Source organism: Podarcis filfolensis, assembly GCF_964270895.1.
Source record: "Podarcis filfolensis genome assembly, chromosome: 13".
NCBI classification, from domain to species: domain Eukaryota; kingdom Metazoa; phylum Chordata; class Lepidosauria; order Squamata; family Lacertidae; genus Podarcis; species Podarcis filfolensis.
This window is the reverse complement of record NC_139615.1, coordinates 17,074,943-17,090,752: the sequence shown is the minus strand read 5'-3', so window position 1 is coordinate 17,090,752 and position 15,810 is coordinate 17,074,943. Positions and strand designations below refer to the sequence as shown.

The 15,810-nt window shown below is 47.0% G+C and overlaps 1 protein-coding gene across 6 annotated transcripts in view; it reads right to left on the bottom strand.

Moving 5' to 3' along the window:
• Positions 1 to 615: 615 nt before the first annotated feature.
• IL11 (interleukin 11) overlaps positions 616 to 15,810 on the bottom strand; it is a 76,324-nt gene continuing 61,129 nt past the window's right edge. For all 6 annotated transcript variants that reach the window (XM_083582169.1, XM_083582170.1, XM_083582173.1 and 3 more), the window contains 4 exons: positions 5,781 to 5,944; positions 5,175 to 5,261; positions 3,579 to 3,740; positions 616 to 3,175 (listed from right to left, as the gene is read on the bottom strand). In XM_083582169.1, the coding sequence (XP_083438295.1) occupies positions 3,011 to 3,175; positions 3,579 to 3,740; positions 5,175 to 5,261; positions 5,781 to 5,828 (462 nt within the window). In that variant the 5' untranslated portion in view covers positions 5,829 to 5,944 and the 3' untranslated portion in view covers positions 616 to 3,010. The remainder of the gene's footprint in view (positions 3,176 to 3,578; positions 3,741 to 5,174; positions 5,262 to 5,780; positions 5,945 to 15,810) is intronic.

Here is a 15,810-nt window from a genome sequence, read left to right as displayed (position 1 = left end):
CCACCCACGAAGAAAGTTGCAATTCCCAGATTGGTTTAATAATCGGTCTTCTCTGGGAATTGCAGCTCCCTTAACAAACAGCAGCACACTGCATTCCTTGGGGGAAGCCATGACTGTGGGACATAGCACAGTACTTGAAATGTGTGGTGTGGACTGTGAGGAGCAAGCTCCAAATTTTATGGGGTTTTGGGGACAGGAATTGGCCCTTAAGATGAGCTGACTGGATGCAAGCTGGAAGTTCAGCCTAGAAGCCCAAAGCTCTGCGACTGCCAGGCTTGCTGCGGAAAACAACCCTGGTGGCATGGCAGGTAAAGTGCTATTGTAGCTGGGTGCTCTGCTTTGACACAGCTTCCCTCCCAATTGCAGCTCCAAAGTGCCAGGTTCAGAAACCATCATTGGCTGTTTGTCTGAATAATAGTAGTTGTTATATGAGTGACAATTGAATTATATGTTTTAGATCATTTCTCATATTAAAAACACAGCTCTTTTGTTTTTATCCATTTAATTTTTTTTATTTCAAATTTATTTCCCCCCATCTTTTTTAAAATCTTTTTTATTACAAAAAAGGGAAAAGAGGGAGGGAGAGATAGATAAAGAAAGAGAGAGGAGCGGTCAATAAATACTTGGAAGATGCTCAAAATAAAATAACATTCATAAAATATAATAAAAATAATAATAAACACAATGATGATGACAATAATAATAATAATAATTAATAATAATAATAAAATGAACCAGACTTGTAACAGATAATAAATTAAAAAATAATAATAACTTACAAGGAAGAAACCTAATGGCTTTATAAATACTGTGGAGCAATGAAGGGCTCATGATAAATACCTGAAACAGGAGTGGGGAGGGTTAACTACAGCCATGAAGGGGTATCAAGAATGGGATGAACTTCTCCATCAAAAATAGTACTGCTCTATTCTGTTTTGGTCAGCCCACACCTGGAGTTCTGAGTCCAGTTCTGGGCACCACAATTTAAGGAGGATATTGAGAAGCTGGAATGTGTGCTGAGGAGGGGGACCAAGATGATCAGGGGTCTGGAAACCAAGCCTTATGAGGAACAGTTGAGGGAGTTGGATAATGTTCAGGCTGGTAAGGAGGAGACTGAGCTATGATAGCCATTTTCAAATATCTAAGGGGCTGTCATGAAGATGAAGCAAGCCTGTTTTCTCCTGCACCGAAGGGTAGGACCCAAACCAATGGATTCAAGTTACAAGAAAGGAGATTCTAACTAAACATCTGGAAGAACTTTATGACAGTAAGAGCTATCTGACTGTGGAACAGACTTCCTCAGGAGGTGATGGGACTCTCTATTCTTGGAGGTTTTTAAGCAGAGGTTTTAAGCAGATGGATCGCCATCTGTAATGCATTTTCTCTCTGAGATTCCTGCATGACTGGGGGTTGCACGACCCTCTGTCCCTTCCAATTCTACAATTCCATGATTCTATGATCAATGCATCTTATAGAACTGTTCGGCCAAAATTCAAATGGGTACATTCAGAAGGATACATATTGGGTTAATAGTCTTTATTCCAAAACTCTTTTGAAGGTGAAATTGCTTTGGTTTGGTTTTTCAACTGGTCCTTTTTTGTATCTCACTGCGGCAACAGTATTGGCTGAGCTGACAAAAATGATCCAGCAGAGGGCGCTGCTGGTAAACAAATCTGCCTTAAACTTTTGACGATTCATTGTTGTTTCTTCAGGAGCATGAAAATTAATTTCACAATCTCGACTTTCTGACTTTCCTTCCCAATGAAATTATTTTTTAACAAAAACATGGCTTGTTTTATGTGTGATTTTTTTTGCTTATTGTTGAAACAACAGGTAAGATTCAATACTGCCTAAAGCAACTACAAGAACATCTCTTTTGAGAAAAGGTGCCTCAAACTTCTAAAAGCTTTTCTGTCTCTTGAGTTTTGATTGACCGTCCAGCTATAATTAATTGATGAAATCTGCATAAATCTGTATATGTGTAACAATAGTTTTGAAAGGGGATAAAAAGCAAACGTCGTTTGCTTTTAGACAGGACACACATGATATCACATCTTAGAAGAAGCATTGCCTCGCTGTGTGAGAATGGGGAATGATGCCCCCTTTAAATGTTGCGTCCAACGCCCTTTATGCTATCTTATCTTTAAAATAGTTAGCGTCTTTAAAAAGACAACAGCAACCACCCTGACTTACCCTAGTAATCCATATATGTGTGTGTGGTGCAGTGACACCCTGTATGAGGAATGCTGAAAACCACTGAATCTGTGCTAGATTGTGGCCACACTTTTGGGGTGGTACTAGATTGCAGGTGGACAAGGGGCAGAAACTGGCAGGGGCTATTGATGAAATCAGGATGGCTGCCAATGAGAGGTCAAGCCTCCCGCCTTCAATGAATCCTCTCCTCCCCTCCGCGGCCTACAGAACTGCGGCATCTTCTCACGCACATTTCTCAGTTCCCTGGGGGCACTGCCCAGACCTATGGGGCACAAGCTGAGAGGGCGCCCTAGACTGCAGCACACAATCTAGTGGTAGGGAAAGAACAATCGTGGTGGGCAAGGTGCTTTTCGGGCAGATTATCCACCACGACTATACCTATAAGGGGTCTCTGATACTTGACACAGATCAATGCTTATCATACAGATTATAGTGTTCCCTTAACAGGGAGCAGGAGAGGGCAAAAATGTCCTTGGAAGAAGGGGAAGCCCCCCTTTCCCCATACCATTTCCCCAAGCCTTGAGGGAGAATGAGTCCTTCCAAGGGCAAGGGAAGTTGCTTTTTGTTTCACGATGCACCCCCCATGGAGTAGGAAGGGTGTGTGAGTGGGCCATAGGTCTCAGCATCCCCCCCTTGCAGCACCCCCCAGAAGAGGAATCCAGGGGCGCCCTGTTCCATAGACTTTCTTTCCTTCCTTGCACCCTCCTCCACCGGTATTGCTGAAGCAGCATCTAAGAGTTCCAGGTCCGTGAGAAGGCTTTCCAAAATACCCATGGTGGTTCAGTTTCTTTGCCGTTCACAGCTTGTTCCGGATCAGAACCAGCACGCGAGATGCCCAGTCCAGGTAGAGGTGAAATGAGTGGACGATGGCGTGGCCTGCCTGAACCACAGACCAGTGGGTGCCATGGGCTGGCAGGGTTGGCAGAGGGTCGTTGGGCCGTGAGAGGCTGAGCTTGGTCATCTGGGGGAGAAGCAGACAAGCGGGTGAGTTGTGAAATTCTGGAGCAACGACAGAAGCTCTGAGGTAGCCCATATTAACCCCTCCCTATTTCTGTTGATGGGCGACTTCCTATGTTCCTAAGGTGACAAAGCAAGGATCACCCCAGGCTTCCCAGTGCATTTTCCCCATCACTTTCCTTACAGCAAAAAGTCCAAACTTTTGGGGAAGCCATTTTGCTGTGCAAGATCCCAACCAATTATAACCCCACAACCTGATTTTGCTGGTATGGGACTGAATCGCACCCCAAAGCAGTGACAGCCTGGAAGCGCTCATAGAGCCGGAGGGGGCCTTGCAGGCGAATCTAGTCAACCCCACACAATTGGGACCACCCCCCAGGATTTGTTGCTTCCTCTCAAAGCCTTACCAGGTGCTCCAGTCTTTTGAGGAGGCGTTCCAGCCGGCTGTGCACTGTGGTGATGTCGTGCTCCATGGGTCGCAGCAGCAGTGGGGCTGCCCTCCGCAGCCACTCAAAATGGCGTTGGTAGCACTGCAAGTCGGAGCTGAGCCGAGCCAGACCCACAGAGACCTGTAGGAGGAGGAGAGAGGAACATGACAGAGAGGGGCTGTATGAGAAAGAACTTTGGTGGGGCAGGAAAGCATATACAGTGGTACCTCGGGTTACATATGCTTCAGGTTACAGACTCTGCTAACCCAGAAATATTACCTCGGGTTAAGAACTTTGCTTCAGGATGAGAACAGAAATCGTGCGGTGGCAGTGGGAGGCCCCATTAGCTAAAGTGGTGCTTCAGGTTAAGAACAGTTTCTAGTTAAGAATGGACCTCCAGAACGAATTAAGTACTTAACCCGAGGTACCACTGTATTCTGGAAATATACCGTATTTTTCGCTCTATAAGGCGCACCAGACCACAAGACGCACCTAGTTTTTGGAGGAGGAAAACAAGAAAAAAAATATTCTGAATCTCAGAAGCCAGAACAGCAAGAGGGATCGCTGCGCAGTGAAAGCCGCAATCCCTCTTGCTGTTCTGGCTTCTGGGATAGCTGTGCAGCCTGCATTCGCTCCATAAGACGCACACACATTTCCCTTTACTTTTTAGGAGGGAAAAGTGAGTCTTATAGAGCAAAAAATACGTTATTAGGGAAAGGGCCTGTGGCTTAGTGGTTACAGCATCTGCTTAGCATGGGGAAGATCCCAGGTCAAATCATCAGCCTCTCCAGGTAGGGCAGGAGAGATTTCTTATCTTGAAACCCTGGGAGCCACTGCCAATCAGTGCAGACAGTACCAAAGATCTGATAAGGCAAGTTTCTTCCCCTCCTCTGCCCACACAGAAAACCTGGGTGCACCATTGGGGCCAGGGAGCCATTTTGGAGTGAGTGGAGCTGCAGAGGGGAACCAAGAAACAGCTCTGTTAAATGGGGATCGTGCCAAGAGAAGTTGCAATTAATGCACCCGGCTTCCCCTGGGAACTGTAGTCAACAGAGCAATGCTTCCCAGCACCCTTAGCAAACTACAGTCCCCAGGGTTCTTTGGGACAGGCCACGTGCTTTAAACGTACAGCGTGTACAAAGCGTGGCTGTAAGATGTGTACGCAGCCTGGGAGTCATCTCAGGCTGTCTGTGTGAGGGAGCCGGAGCCACAAAACCTGGCAGAAACCTAGAACCTACAAAGAGTGGGAGAACTGCAGCTACTGCGAGGGGCCAGTGGGAAGCCTGTATTCCCTAAAGCAGCCACTATGAGAGATTTTGCTTACGGCAACTAGCTGTGGTGCAAAGGAGAACCTATTGGTTTTCCAGTGGGCGGGGCCATAGCTGTCAACTTTCAGATTTGAAAATAAGGGATCAGCAGCCTCACCTGTCCCAGGGACAGTCTACAGGATATCTAACAATCCAGGATAGCAGCGGGAAGCAGGGCTGGAATAAGGGAATTTCCCACAAGAAAAGGGAAAGTTGATAGCTATGGGCAGGGGCGATGGGAGAAGAGGGAAGAGGAGGCCTCTTTTACCTGGATGTTGGCAAGTTCCACCGCAGTCATGGATAACACAGGCAGCGTTTCTAGCTTGTGTTCTCCTTCTGCTGGGTAGCGGTTTTTCTGTACAGGGAAGAGGAATGGCGGAAATCAGACCACAAAATAGTGCAACTGAACAGGAACATCAACCAATAAATAATAAAGGGGGAGGATATGCCCTCCTATTTAATTTATTTTCCAAACAACAAGACAAAATATCATATTTTTTCTTAAGATCTCTTAGGAAGATTTTCTTTTTCCAAGTGGGAACTTCTGCTTCTTAAAAGGAAAAGGAAACAGAAGGAAGGTTCCCAATTAGCCATTTTCTGAATCTGTCTCATTTGGGCCAGGAGGCAAAAAAGTCAATGTACTGCCACTTCATTTAGAAGCCACCCAAAGCTCACATCTTTGGCAGGCCATAGCCCAGCAGCAGAACATCTGCTTTTTGTGTGGAAGGTCAATCTCTGGCATTTCCAGCTCACGGGAAACGCTGGTGGCAGATTTTTGGCGAGTCTTTCCCGGGCAGAGCAGACAGCGCTGGAGTTAAGTGGACCAATAGTCTGATTTGTTCTAATGCAGCTTCAAGCTGGCTGCTTGACTTACAAAGTGGTTGAAGAGGTTCTTGGTGTCGCTCAGCAGGTTCCTCGCCATATGGACAATGGAATCGAATTCGGCTCGGAAGTCTGTAGGCTTTGGACGGGGGCCCGGAGCTGCCCACAGGGCCTCACACAGACTCAGCAGCGCCACTAAGACCTGACACAAGCATGCTGCAGAGAAAGTGAGAAAGCAACAAAGATCATGGTTAGAAGGAGGACGAAGGCCTGGCCTTTAAACCTGGGGAAGAGAGGAAGATACAACACTTGCAAGCAGAAAGAAGTTCAGTCAGGAACAGCCTTTCATCATCATCATCATCAAGCTGCATTTTTGAAGCTTACGCAATAAAAATAGAAATAATTCAGACAGCAGTAAAGTGCTTTGTGTGTTTACTTACGATAGGTTAAAAAACACTCTCCCCAGCTGCAGCCTGAGGTGGTACAGTCCAGTCTCCCACCTCAGGACTCTACCACCTCATCCTGTTGCATGTGTAGACCAGGTGTCCTATTATCTTAAAGTCGGAGATTAAGAGCCAAGGTGTCTGGGATCTATCAGCGAAGGAGAAGTCTTCTGGTTCAGGGAACAGGTGTGTGTTTGGAAATTGTTGGGTGGGTTTGCTGGGAGAATTTAGAACACTGTGTCCCCGAAATCTTGATTCTGTTAGCAAGTACGCCCTTTTCTCTTCTTTTCCTCAGAAGCCACTTTCACTCAAAGGTTATGGGTTCAAATCATGACCTACCCTGCCTGCTATCCAGCCTTGACCTCTTGCCCACTTCCTTAAAATATTCATGGAGCTGAATGTTGGACAGACGGACTTTCTGGCTGTGGGATAAAATGTATTTTTGTACACATTCTTTCTTCTGTAATTCAACCACCCACTCATTCTTCCCTTTTTTTCACTGGGCGAGAGAGAGGAAGCGTCAGGAAATATGTGCTGCTTAATACTTGAATAATATTTTCTTGCAATGCTTTCTTTTCCATTTTTTTAAACTGCTTTGTCTCCAGGGCTTTGGGTGGTCTGATCCCTGTGGCTAAGAGCACAGACAACCCTCCGTCCAAAAACCTTCCTGTTCTCAATTGTGTTCATTCATCCTCAGAACAAGCCCTGTGATGTAGTAGTACTAAATTAGTCCCATTTCACAGAGGTGTCTCTGTGTGGGCAATAAAGGTGATTCTAAGGGGCTTAGTACTGCAAAAGTGTCATTGAGATATTGCAAATGGGAGCTCAGCAACAGGTTCCCCACCTGTGTGTTTTAGATGTTCCAAGTGGTCACATTCACAGTATTTAAAGCTTCTCCCCAAGAATCCTGGCAACTGTAGTTCACCCCTGGGGAAGGCTATGTTAAATTGAAGGATTTGTTGCTACCCCAGCCTGCCTCAAGGTAGGGCCGGCCTGACTTCTGACCACCCCCATTGCTAATTATCCACATGCAATGGTGGACCTACATTTTGGGGGCCCTAAAACTGTTATGGGGCCCTCTTCTCAAACAGCAACAAGGTCTGGGTAACCACTGTTATCTTCTCCAATGGGGTTGTTCCATAACAGATCACCAAAACACACACACACACACACACACACACACAAAAACACTACACCTCAGATTTTGCTTCAAATTGCTGTACTGCAACACTCTACCTTTACAACATCTCAAATTTTGGGACTGGTGAAATATAAACAACAGAAAATTAAACCATTTGAGTTGTGCACCTCAAATTGGTTCTACTAGACCCCAAATTTTAAGCAATGTGGGCCAAATTTGCTTCGGGGGGCCCTCTGGGATTAGTTTCATAGTAGATCATTAGTTTCATAGTAGATCTGCCCCCTGCCCACATGTGCAGATGCAGTTTCTGCAGGGCAGACGAAATAAAATAAAAACAAAAACGAAATGTGCAGCTTGGCCAATGTAGGCTTCATGCCTGCAGGGTGGGCATGGGTGGTGTGGGGCAGGGGAAGAGAGAGGATGGTGCTGCAACTTTTCAACGTTGTGTGTGTGGAAATGCCTTGGCTTGGCTGCAGAGGGAATTCGGAGGGGAACAAGGAATGGCCCAGAGGTGCCCCTGGAAGGCTCCTGGCAAGAGTTCTGAGCATACAGCTGGTTGGCAGGCAGGATGGGGAAGGAGGGGTTGGTTGGGTTAGGGAATTCCTGCCCTGCGACAGAGTCATCCCGGCGCCTTTGCCGTGAGGTAAGGAAAAAAGAAGCCGTCGGTATTCGGAAATAGTGATGCTGTTGCAGGAGGGAGGGGTAAAGGAGGGGGTGAGTCAAGGTGTTTTCATGGAAAAGCCATCCTGTGTTGTCTTAGAGAGCAAACTGCATATTTTCCCTTTGCCAGGAGCTGGGGAATCAAGTCTGGATTTCAAAGGGTTCCCCCTCGCCTCCCAGAACCGAAACCATCTACCAGTTTGCCAGTGCAACCAAGTAGGTCAATTTGTTAGGAGCGTGGCTATAAAATCATGGATCCTTCGCTGGGTTTTCACAGAAGCCGACTCTTTACGGAGACATGTAGGGTTGGTAGCCAACTCCTTTATTTTTTCCCCCTCCTGTTATTGGGCCCTATTCCCCCTACTACAGAGCTAGATCTGCAGCAAGGATCAAGGATCAAGGATCAAGCTGACACTTATCCCTATGCTGCAAAAAGCTTCACCTGCTGATTGCTGTGTATCAAGCAGATATGAAAATAATATGAACAGGCCAAGTAGGCAGTTCCTGGTTAGTTGGCAGCCCTGGCTTCGTGCCACTCTTCAGCAAAACCTTTGAATGTTGCTTCATTCTGGCAGTGGGTTTATGCCCAGCTTCACACCAGAAGCCTAAAATGCCATTGTTACAATACCAACATGGGCAGAATGGACATCTGATTTCAAAATAGCTATTTCATTCTGCCCCACATCCCGCTTAAAGGAGTTGAAGGGGGCTGAAAGCAAAGCCCCTGGCCTGCTTCTTTGGGTATAAGCCCTACCGAACTCAATGGGGTTTACTTGTGAGTAGATGTGCACAGCTTGGCACTGCGAGGTGCCTTGACTGGAATTGCTCTGCAGTGCTCCTCTATTCATACTTGGTCAGTTCATCCCTTCAGTAATAGAGAAAAAAACAGCCTACCCTCCTTTTTAACATGTTGGCAAGAATCCCACCATGTAACTTTCCCCATTGCGTTTGATTGGAGAGGTCATACCTGGCATAATTCCCCCTTCTGTTGACACAGGGCTGCAGGACCTCAGGCCTGGGGGCTTTTCTCTATGTGGCCTGTGAGCCTCTCCCCCAGCCACAGCCCCATCTCCCCAGCCCAGCCTTGCAACCCACCCACCCCCTTTGCCTAACTGGGGCATGTCCTGAACTCCAATCATGTCTCTGGTCTCCCTGGATGGCAGACAGAAAGGGGGGATCTAGGGAGGAACCAGCCTGATGAAAAAGGCACCCCACCCCGGAAGCTAACCCTTAAAGGTACCAGAGGCTATGCAAGGTGGCCATTTTCCAAAGCCAACCTGGGCAAAGAGATAGGGCAGGCCAGAATTTAACCGGTGAAGCTCTTCCTAGCATGCAAGGGTCCTGCGGGGGAAAAGCTGGCAACCTCACACCTTTGCACGTAGAGCCCTATTTCTTCCGACACTGAGGAACGGGAGGCAAGCTCTCATTCAGCCGGCATTAGGGAAGGGTGTGGTTCAAGGCAGGCTTAAAGAACCTTTCTTTTTATAAATAAAACCCGGCTGCTGCCTGCCCGAATTCCCATCCATCCATCCAGCCTGTCTGCCCCTTAACGGCCTGCATTGTATGCCCTTCAATTTCAAGCTAAGCCAGTGGTAGGCAACCTAAGGCCCGTGGGCCGGATGCGGCCCAATCGCCTTCTCAATCCGGCCCGCGGACAGTCTGGGAATCAGCGTGTTTTTATATGAGTAGAATGTGTCCTTTTATTTAAAATGCATCTCTGGGTTATTTGTGGGGCATAGGAATTTGTTCATTTCCCCCCCAAAATATAGTCCCACCACATGGTCTTTCCACAGCTGAAAAAGGTTGCTGACCCCTGAGCTAAGCGGTAGAGCACAGTTTCTGCATGCACAAGAGCCCAGGCTTGGTCCTGGGGCATCTCCACTTAAAAGGGCTTTCAGGCTCCTGGGCTGAGGGGAAGACTTTCCTCCAACCGGAGATCTTCTGCCACCCAGAATTAGACAACAAGTATTGGAAGGGGCCCAGTATAGCTTAGGCTTTTGTCCCTCTAGGCTAGGATCGTCTCCTCTCACTGGTAGCAGCTTTTTCCGGGCAGAGTCTCAGGCAAAAAAAGACCTTTCACATTATCTGTTGCCTGCTGGGTTTTGTTAATAGGAGATGCCAGGGATTGAACCTGGAACCTTCTGCACACCAAGCAAGTGCTCCGCCACTGAGCTATGGTTGGGCACTAGATGGCCTGGTGAACAAGGCAGGTGTGTATATGTCCATTTCCTTCTGCAAAGGCTTGCTTTCTTGGCCTCAATATATGGCCAACAGACTTTGCAGCCACAAAGATGCAGAAGGAAGAAGAAGAAGAAACAGAGGCAAAATGGGAAGTAATTACATCGGGATCATTTAAAGATGGAACGAAAGCAACATAGATAGCATTGGTCGTTATCACAAGGGTAGAATCCTTGATTATACGCTGAGGCCGGTTCACATAATCCAGTTCCAGAGGTACTGAATGTGTCTGTGGGTCCACATGCAGCCTCCCTCCATGAAGGGAGGACTATATCTTGATGCCACTGTGTTTTCCTGTGTCATCATATTGACACCATGTGCTGTAATTGTTTTCCTTCATATTTTAGGGCTTTGCTAGCTGCTCGATTGGAGTATTTGGCTTTATTGCGATGAAAGGCGAGATAGAAAGAACTTGAAAACAAACAAGATACCGGAGAGAAAAGAGGCCATTGGGTAAACTCGCCCAAGGACCTGGTCAGGTTTCGTGTTTACTCTGCAAACTCAGAAGCCAGTGGCTGGAGAAGGCTCCGCTTCTCCCACCACCCACTGCCTCGTAAAGCACCGAGACTGGAACTCTGTTAAACAGCCTTTCCTCAACCAACTCGGCCATTAAAACCACTGACCCTTGAACCCGCTCCAGCTCCTCTTGTTGCGATTGAGCGAAGCCGAAAGATCAATGAAGGTGACACACAGTGCTAAACCCACTGGGTGATACATTTCTGGGCCCGCCACAGAGACTCATGCATAAATATTGCGGTAGATGTCTCTGATGATCAATAGGCAGGCAAGGAGGGGGACTTGGGGGAGCGATGGGAAAGACAGAGAGAGGCGAAGTTATAGAGCAGGTTGAGGGGACCGATAGGTAAGTGTGCATGAAAATGGATGCCATGCAAGGGTTAGACAGCTGAGCAAGTTGCACATGGGCTGGGATGGGTTGATGGGCAGATCAACAGATGGTGCTGTTTTGCGTGGCACATGGTGGCAAAGGCGGCAAACCCCCGCTTCTGGGAGTGCATGGTTGAAAAGACGTTTCTGTTGCCTGCAATGTTTTTGCTTTTGTAGCTGAGCCTCTAAAACATGCTACTGGTTCAGGTTAAAAATGTAAAGACTGGCGACACTCGAACACGCACTTGGATAACGGAAAGGATGGGTAGTCGCGAGTTTTATTTCTCAGCTGCCTTTTGGGCAAAGAGACCCCTGGTGCTGATCTACCTGGGAGATTTTCCCATTAAGTGCCACACTGGAAGTTCTGGGCAAGTTCCCAGGAAAACAAGATATAAAGTGGACATTGGACAGTCCTTGTGCTTCACAGAGCTATGGTTCCCAGAACCAATAACATACTACAGTTCCCATGATTCTTTTTTTTTGGGGGGAGGGGGGTCATGTGCTTTAAATGCATGGTGTGTAAGCAGCCTTAGATTTTGCTGGAAATTCTGCCCTGAAATTCTTCCCAGCCAGAACAGAGACAAGGATTGAGCTGCAGCAGACTGAACGATCCGGCGTCACGTGGCGCACCATGTAGTCCCCCAGGTGGCGGTTGGTTTCACAGCTCTGGGATTTACAGCCCTAGCTTGGCAGGATGAAGCCTCGTAAACTGGCTCAAAGAAGGAGCGAAGGGGAGGCGTGAGAGGTGTAGCTAGTTAGGACAGCTATACTGGCGGTTGCAGCAGCAGCAGCAGGCGACCCAACACAAACACACCCCACGCACACAACCGCGTGTGCAGTTGCTCACACACCTCACCTCGAGGGATGCTCATGTGGCTGCATGCGCAAATGTGCACCAGATGCATAGACACAGCCGTGCATTTTGGGTACACGTCCAAACAAACACACAAGAGCAGGAAAAGCTATTAGCCAAAAATAAAGACAGGGATGCTTCCATATGGGAGCTTATTGTACAATTGGTGCCACTCATGCACTCAAATTTTGGGCAGCGTCCACCTGACATTGTTAGCATCAAAATAAAAATCTAGCACATTTCTCTCTTCTTCTTTTTTGCATTTAATTTGGATTTCTCCATATCGTGGAAAATCTGATAAACAAAAACAACCCATTATAAATGTGCATTTATTGCTGCCGTTGAAGCTCATTGGTGCATTTTTGGCAGGGTGGTTGGTTTGTCACATGTGGTGGTATTTCAGTGGACGGGCCTCTAATGCCACACCCCTACGACTTCTGTTTGCTCCTCACCTGAGCACAACCTAGCAATTTTGTTTGCGGCAGCCCAAACACTACCACTGTACCTATTTGCACCAGCCACCTTTTGCAGAATCTTAACAACACTGTAAAGGTGAGCTGTTCTCTCAAGATATCCACATAGAGCATGGGAGACTGCAGTACAGTGGTACCTCGGGTTAAGTACTTAATTCGTTCCGGAGGTCCGATCTTAACCTGAAACTGTTCTTAACCTGAAGCACCACTTTAGCTAATGGGGCCCCTGCTGCCGCTACGCCGCCGGAGCATGATTTTTGTTCTCATCCTGAAGCAAAGTTCTTAACCCGAGGTAATATTTCTGGGTTAGCGGAGTCTGTAACCTGAAGCGTATGTAACCTGAAGTGTATGTAACCCGAGGTACCACTGTACACAGATGTACTACTTCTTCTTCTTCAAGTTTTAATACAGAGATCTTGCGCAAGGCCTCTTCATCACTCTTGTGCAAGTCTTAGCCAGGTAAATGTCACTCTTGCACAAGCTCAGTGTTAAAAAAACCAAACCAAACCAGAAATGAACACAGTATTGTGTACCTCCCGCCCCAAAGCACAAGCCTCTATTTTGCCAATTGAGAAACATGATACTAAGGGTGGTAACATTTGTTCTTGATCACTTCCTAGGAAAATTTTGCTGTAGAAAGGCCTGCATGCCCAGGACAGAAGAAGGCAGCAAGAGGGGAAAGTAGTGGAGGGGAGAAGTGGTAGAGGGGCAGGACAAGAAACAACTCCAAGCACCTTTGGTAAAGAGCCACCTACTGGTGTGGATGGCAAACAGCAGAAAAGCAACGAGTATTCATGACTGATGCTGTGTACACGTTACTGGTCTAAAATGCAGCCAGGTCGTTCCTTTGCACAATTCTGATTGAAGTTGGTTTGGAGGGGAAATGCATCAAAACATGGCATTTAATGAGATATGACAGGACAGATACGGATTTTGGCTAACACCATGTGTACACCACTTCTCAAATCAGCAGTGCACTGAATGCAGAGTATGCAAGAGTGTCTCTGCAACCACACATTTAAAGCACATTATACCCCTCCAAGAATCCTGGGAACTGTAGTTCACTCATCACAGAGCTAAAATCCCAGCTCCCTGAATGAACTACAGCTCCCAGGATTCTTTGGAGAAGTCATGTGCTTTCAAGGTATGGCATGTACAGTGGGCTAAAATATGGGAATGTGGGGAGGCTAGCATGCCAAACACTGACACACAAAAACAGATCTGAGCAACCTGTTTGTGATATAAGACACCCCCTCCCCCCAAAAAAATAAAAGCTGAAAGCACCCATATAGGGGCATAGAGAAACATGTGTCTAAGATCTTACACACAGATAAACAGCTATACAATAACAGCAGCTATACAACAACAATAAACAAAGACATCCAACTGTCACTAAGAAGCTACAGACAGCTGTCTACCTGTAGCTCAGCTGCCACAATGCTGAGGTACACACAACTCGACTAAACCAGCACATGGAGAAATGGCAACATTGCTCACAAGCAGTTATGCCCACTCATGTTTTGCACACCCAAAATTTCAAAATTAAACTACATATGGGTATCAGATATGTAAACACACGGCTACAGAGACATGTGTCTCTTTCAAACATGCAGTCCGTAACATCAGGAGTTAAGCTCCTCATTCTCCCCCGTGCAGGGGGCTGCTGTTAACACAATGTAGGTAGGTCAACTCAGCTCAAAGGCACTTTAAAGTCTGCAACTGTTTGCCAAAAACATACACAGAAAGGGCAGATCCTAAAACTATCTGGCAGAAAGAGAGGAAGCCCGGCAGAGAGAGTGATATCTTTTATCGGACTGGCTCTCATTGCTATAAAATGCGCTTGGGCTTTTGATCTTTTCATGGCATTGAATGTACAGGTTCAGGCAATTTCATAATCTGACCCAAATGCAGAAGGCTTTTGGATAACATGTTAAATTTGTGGATTTTGCTCACGGGACAGATACTTGAGCTGTGTACACATCCCCATTCACTCTGCATCCAGGGAGCTCCCACTGCTGGTTTGTGATGCTTTATATACATGACATCACCCACAGTCCACTTCTATCCTGTACTTTATTAAGACTACTGTCCCTTCGTCCAATTTGAAAATGTAAACCTGCATTCATGTTACTGGCTTAGAGCACACCTAGGTTGCTCTTTTTCTCAATTTGGGTGCCTTTTAAAGGCGAAAATGCATCCAAAATGCAGAAATGACAGGATAGAGATGGATTGTGGCTAACATTGTGTGCGCACCACTTCTCAGACCTGCGGTGAAAGCGCACTGGGTGTAGGGTAAATGGGAGCATGGACGTAGACTACAAAGCTATATGGGGACATTTGCACCTGTTCTCTGTCCACTAGTGTGGACAGACAGTGACTTGGAAACATACCTAAGCATACCGATTTGTACGACCACATGCAAATATGCTCTGAAACTCAGTGGGGAAGAAATGGCCTTGTTGCATTTTAAGCTGACAGTGGGTAAACAGCCAGGGTGAGATGGATGTTTCAGGGTACAGATCATAGCATTACACAGGAAGGGACCTCAGTGGTCATCTAGTCAACCCCCCTTCCTACTCATGTAGCATTCATCAAAAGGCAGGAGATTTTGTACAGGTTTTCTTCCCCCCTTTTTTTGAACTTTTAAAAATAAATCTGCCCACAGGATGGTAATACAGCGGTACCTCAGGTTACATACGCTTCAGGTTACATACACTTCAGGTTACAGACTCCGCTAACCCAGAAATATTACCTCAGCGGGAGGCCCCATGAGCTAAAGTGGTGCTTCAGGTTAAGAACAGTTTCAGGTTAAGAACGGACCTCCGGAATGAATTAAGTTCTTAACCCGAGGTACCACTGTACCGCATGTGCATCTTGGACACATGTGACTGCCCTCTCGCAATCGCTCTAGAAAGCTTATGCATGTGGTGAACATGCCCAGAACCATCTAGGAGGAACTCTGCTCCCCACTGGTGCTGGAAGGAGAGGACAATGTGTGCATTTGAAATGCAACCTGACTTCTACTAAGTCAGACCACTGGCCCATCTGGCTCCATAGATGGCTCCTCTAGCTGCACACCAGGGACGGGAAACCTGTGGCTTCTGCTCCAAATCTTGTCGGGACTCCAACTCCCATCAGCCCCACACAGCATGGTCAACGGCCAGGAACAATGGGAGTTGCAGTCCAGCCACATCTGGAGCACAAGAAGTCCTGGCTTACCCTAACTGGCAATTTCAGAGAGGGATTTTTATCCCAGCCCTCCCTGGAGAAGCCAGGGATTGAACCTGGAACCTCCTGCATGCAAAATGTGTCCAGTCCAGGCCGACGGGGTGGGGGCAGAGGTGAAGAAGACAGGCCCAGAAAAGAACCATTAAAGTCAGCCCCGAGCA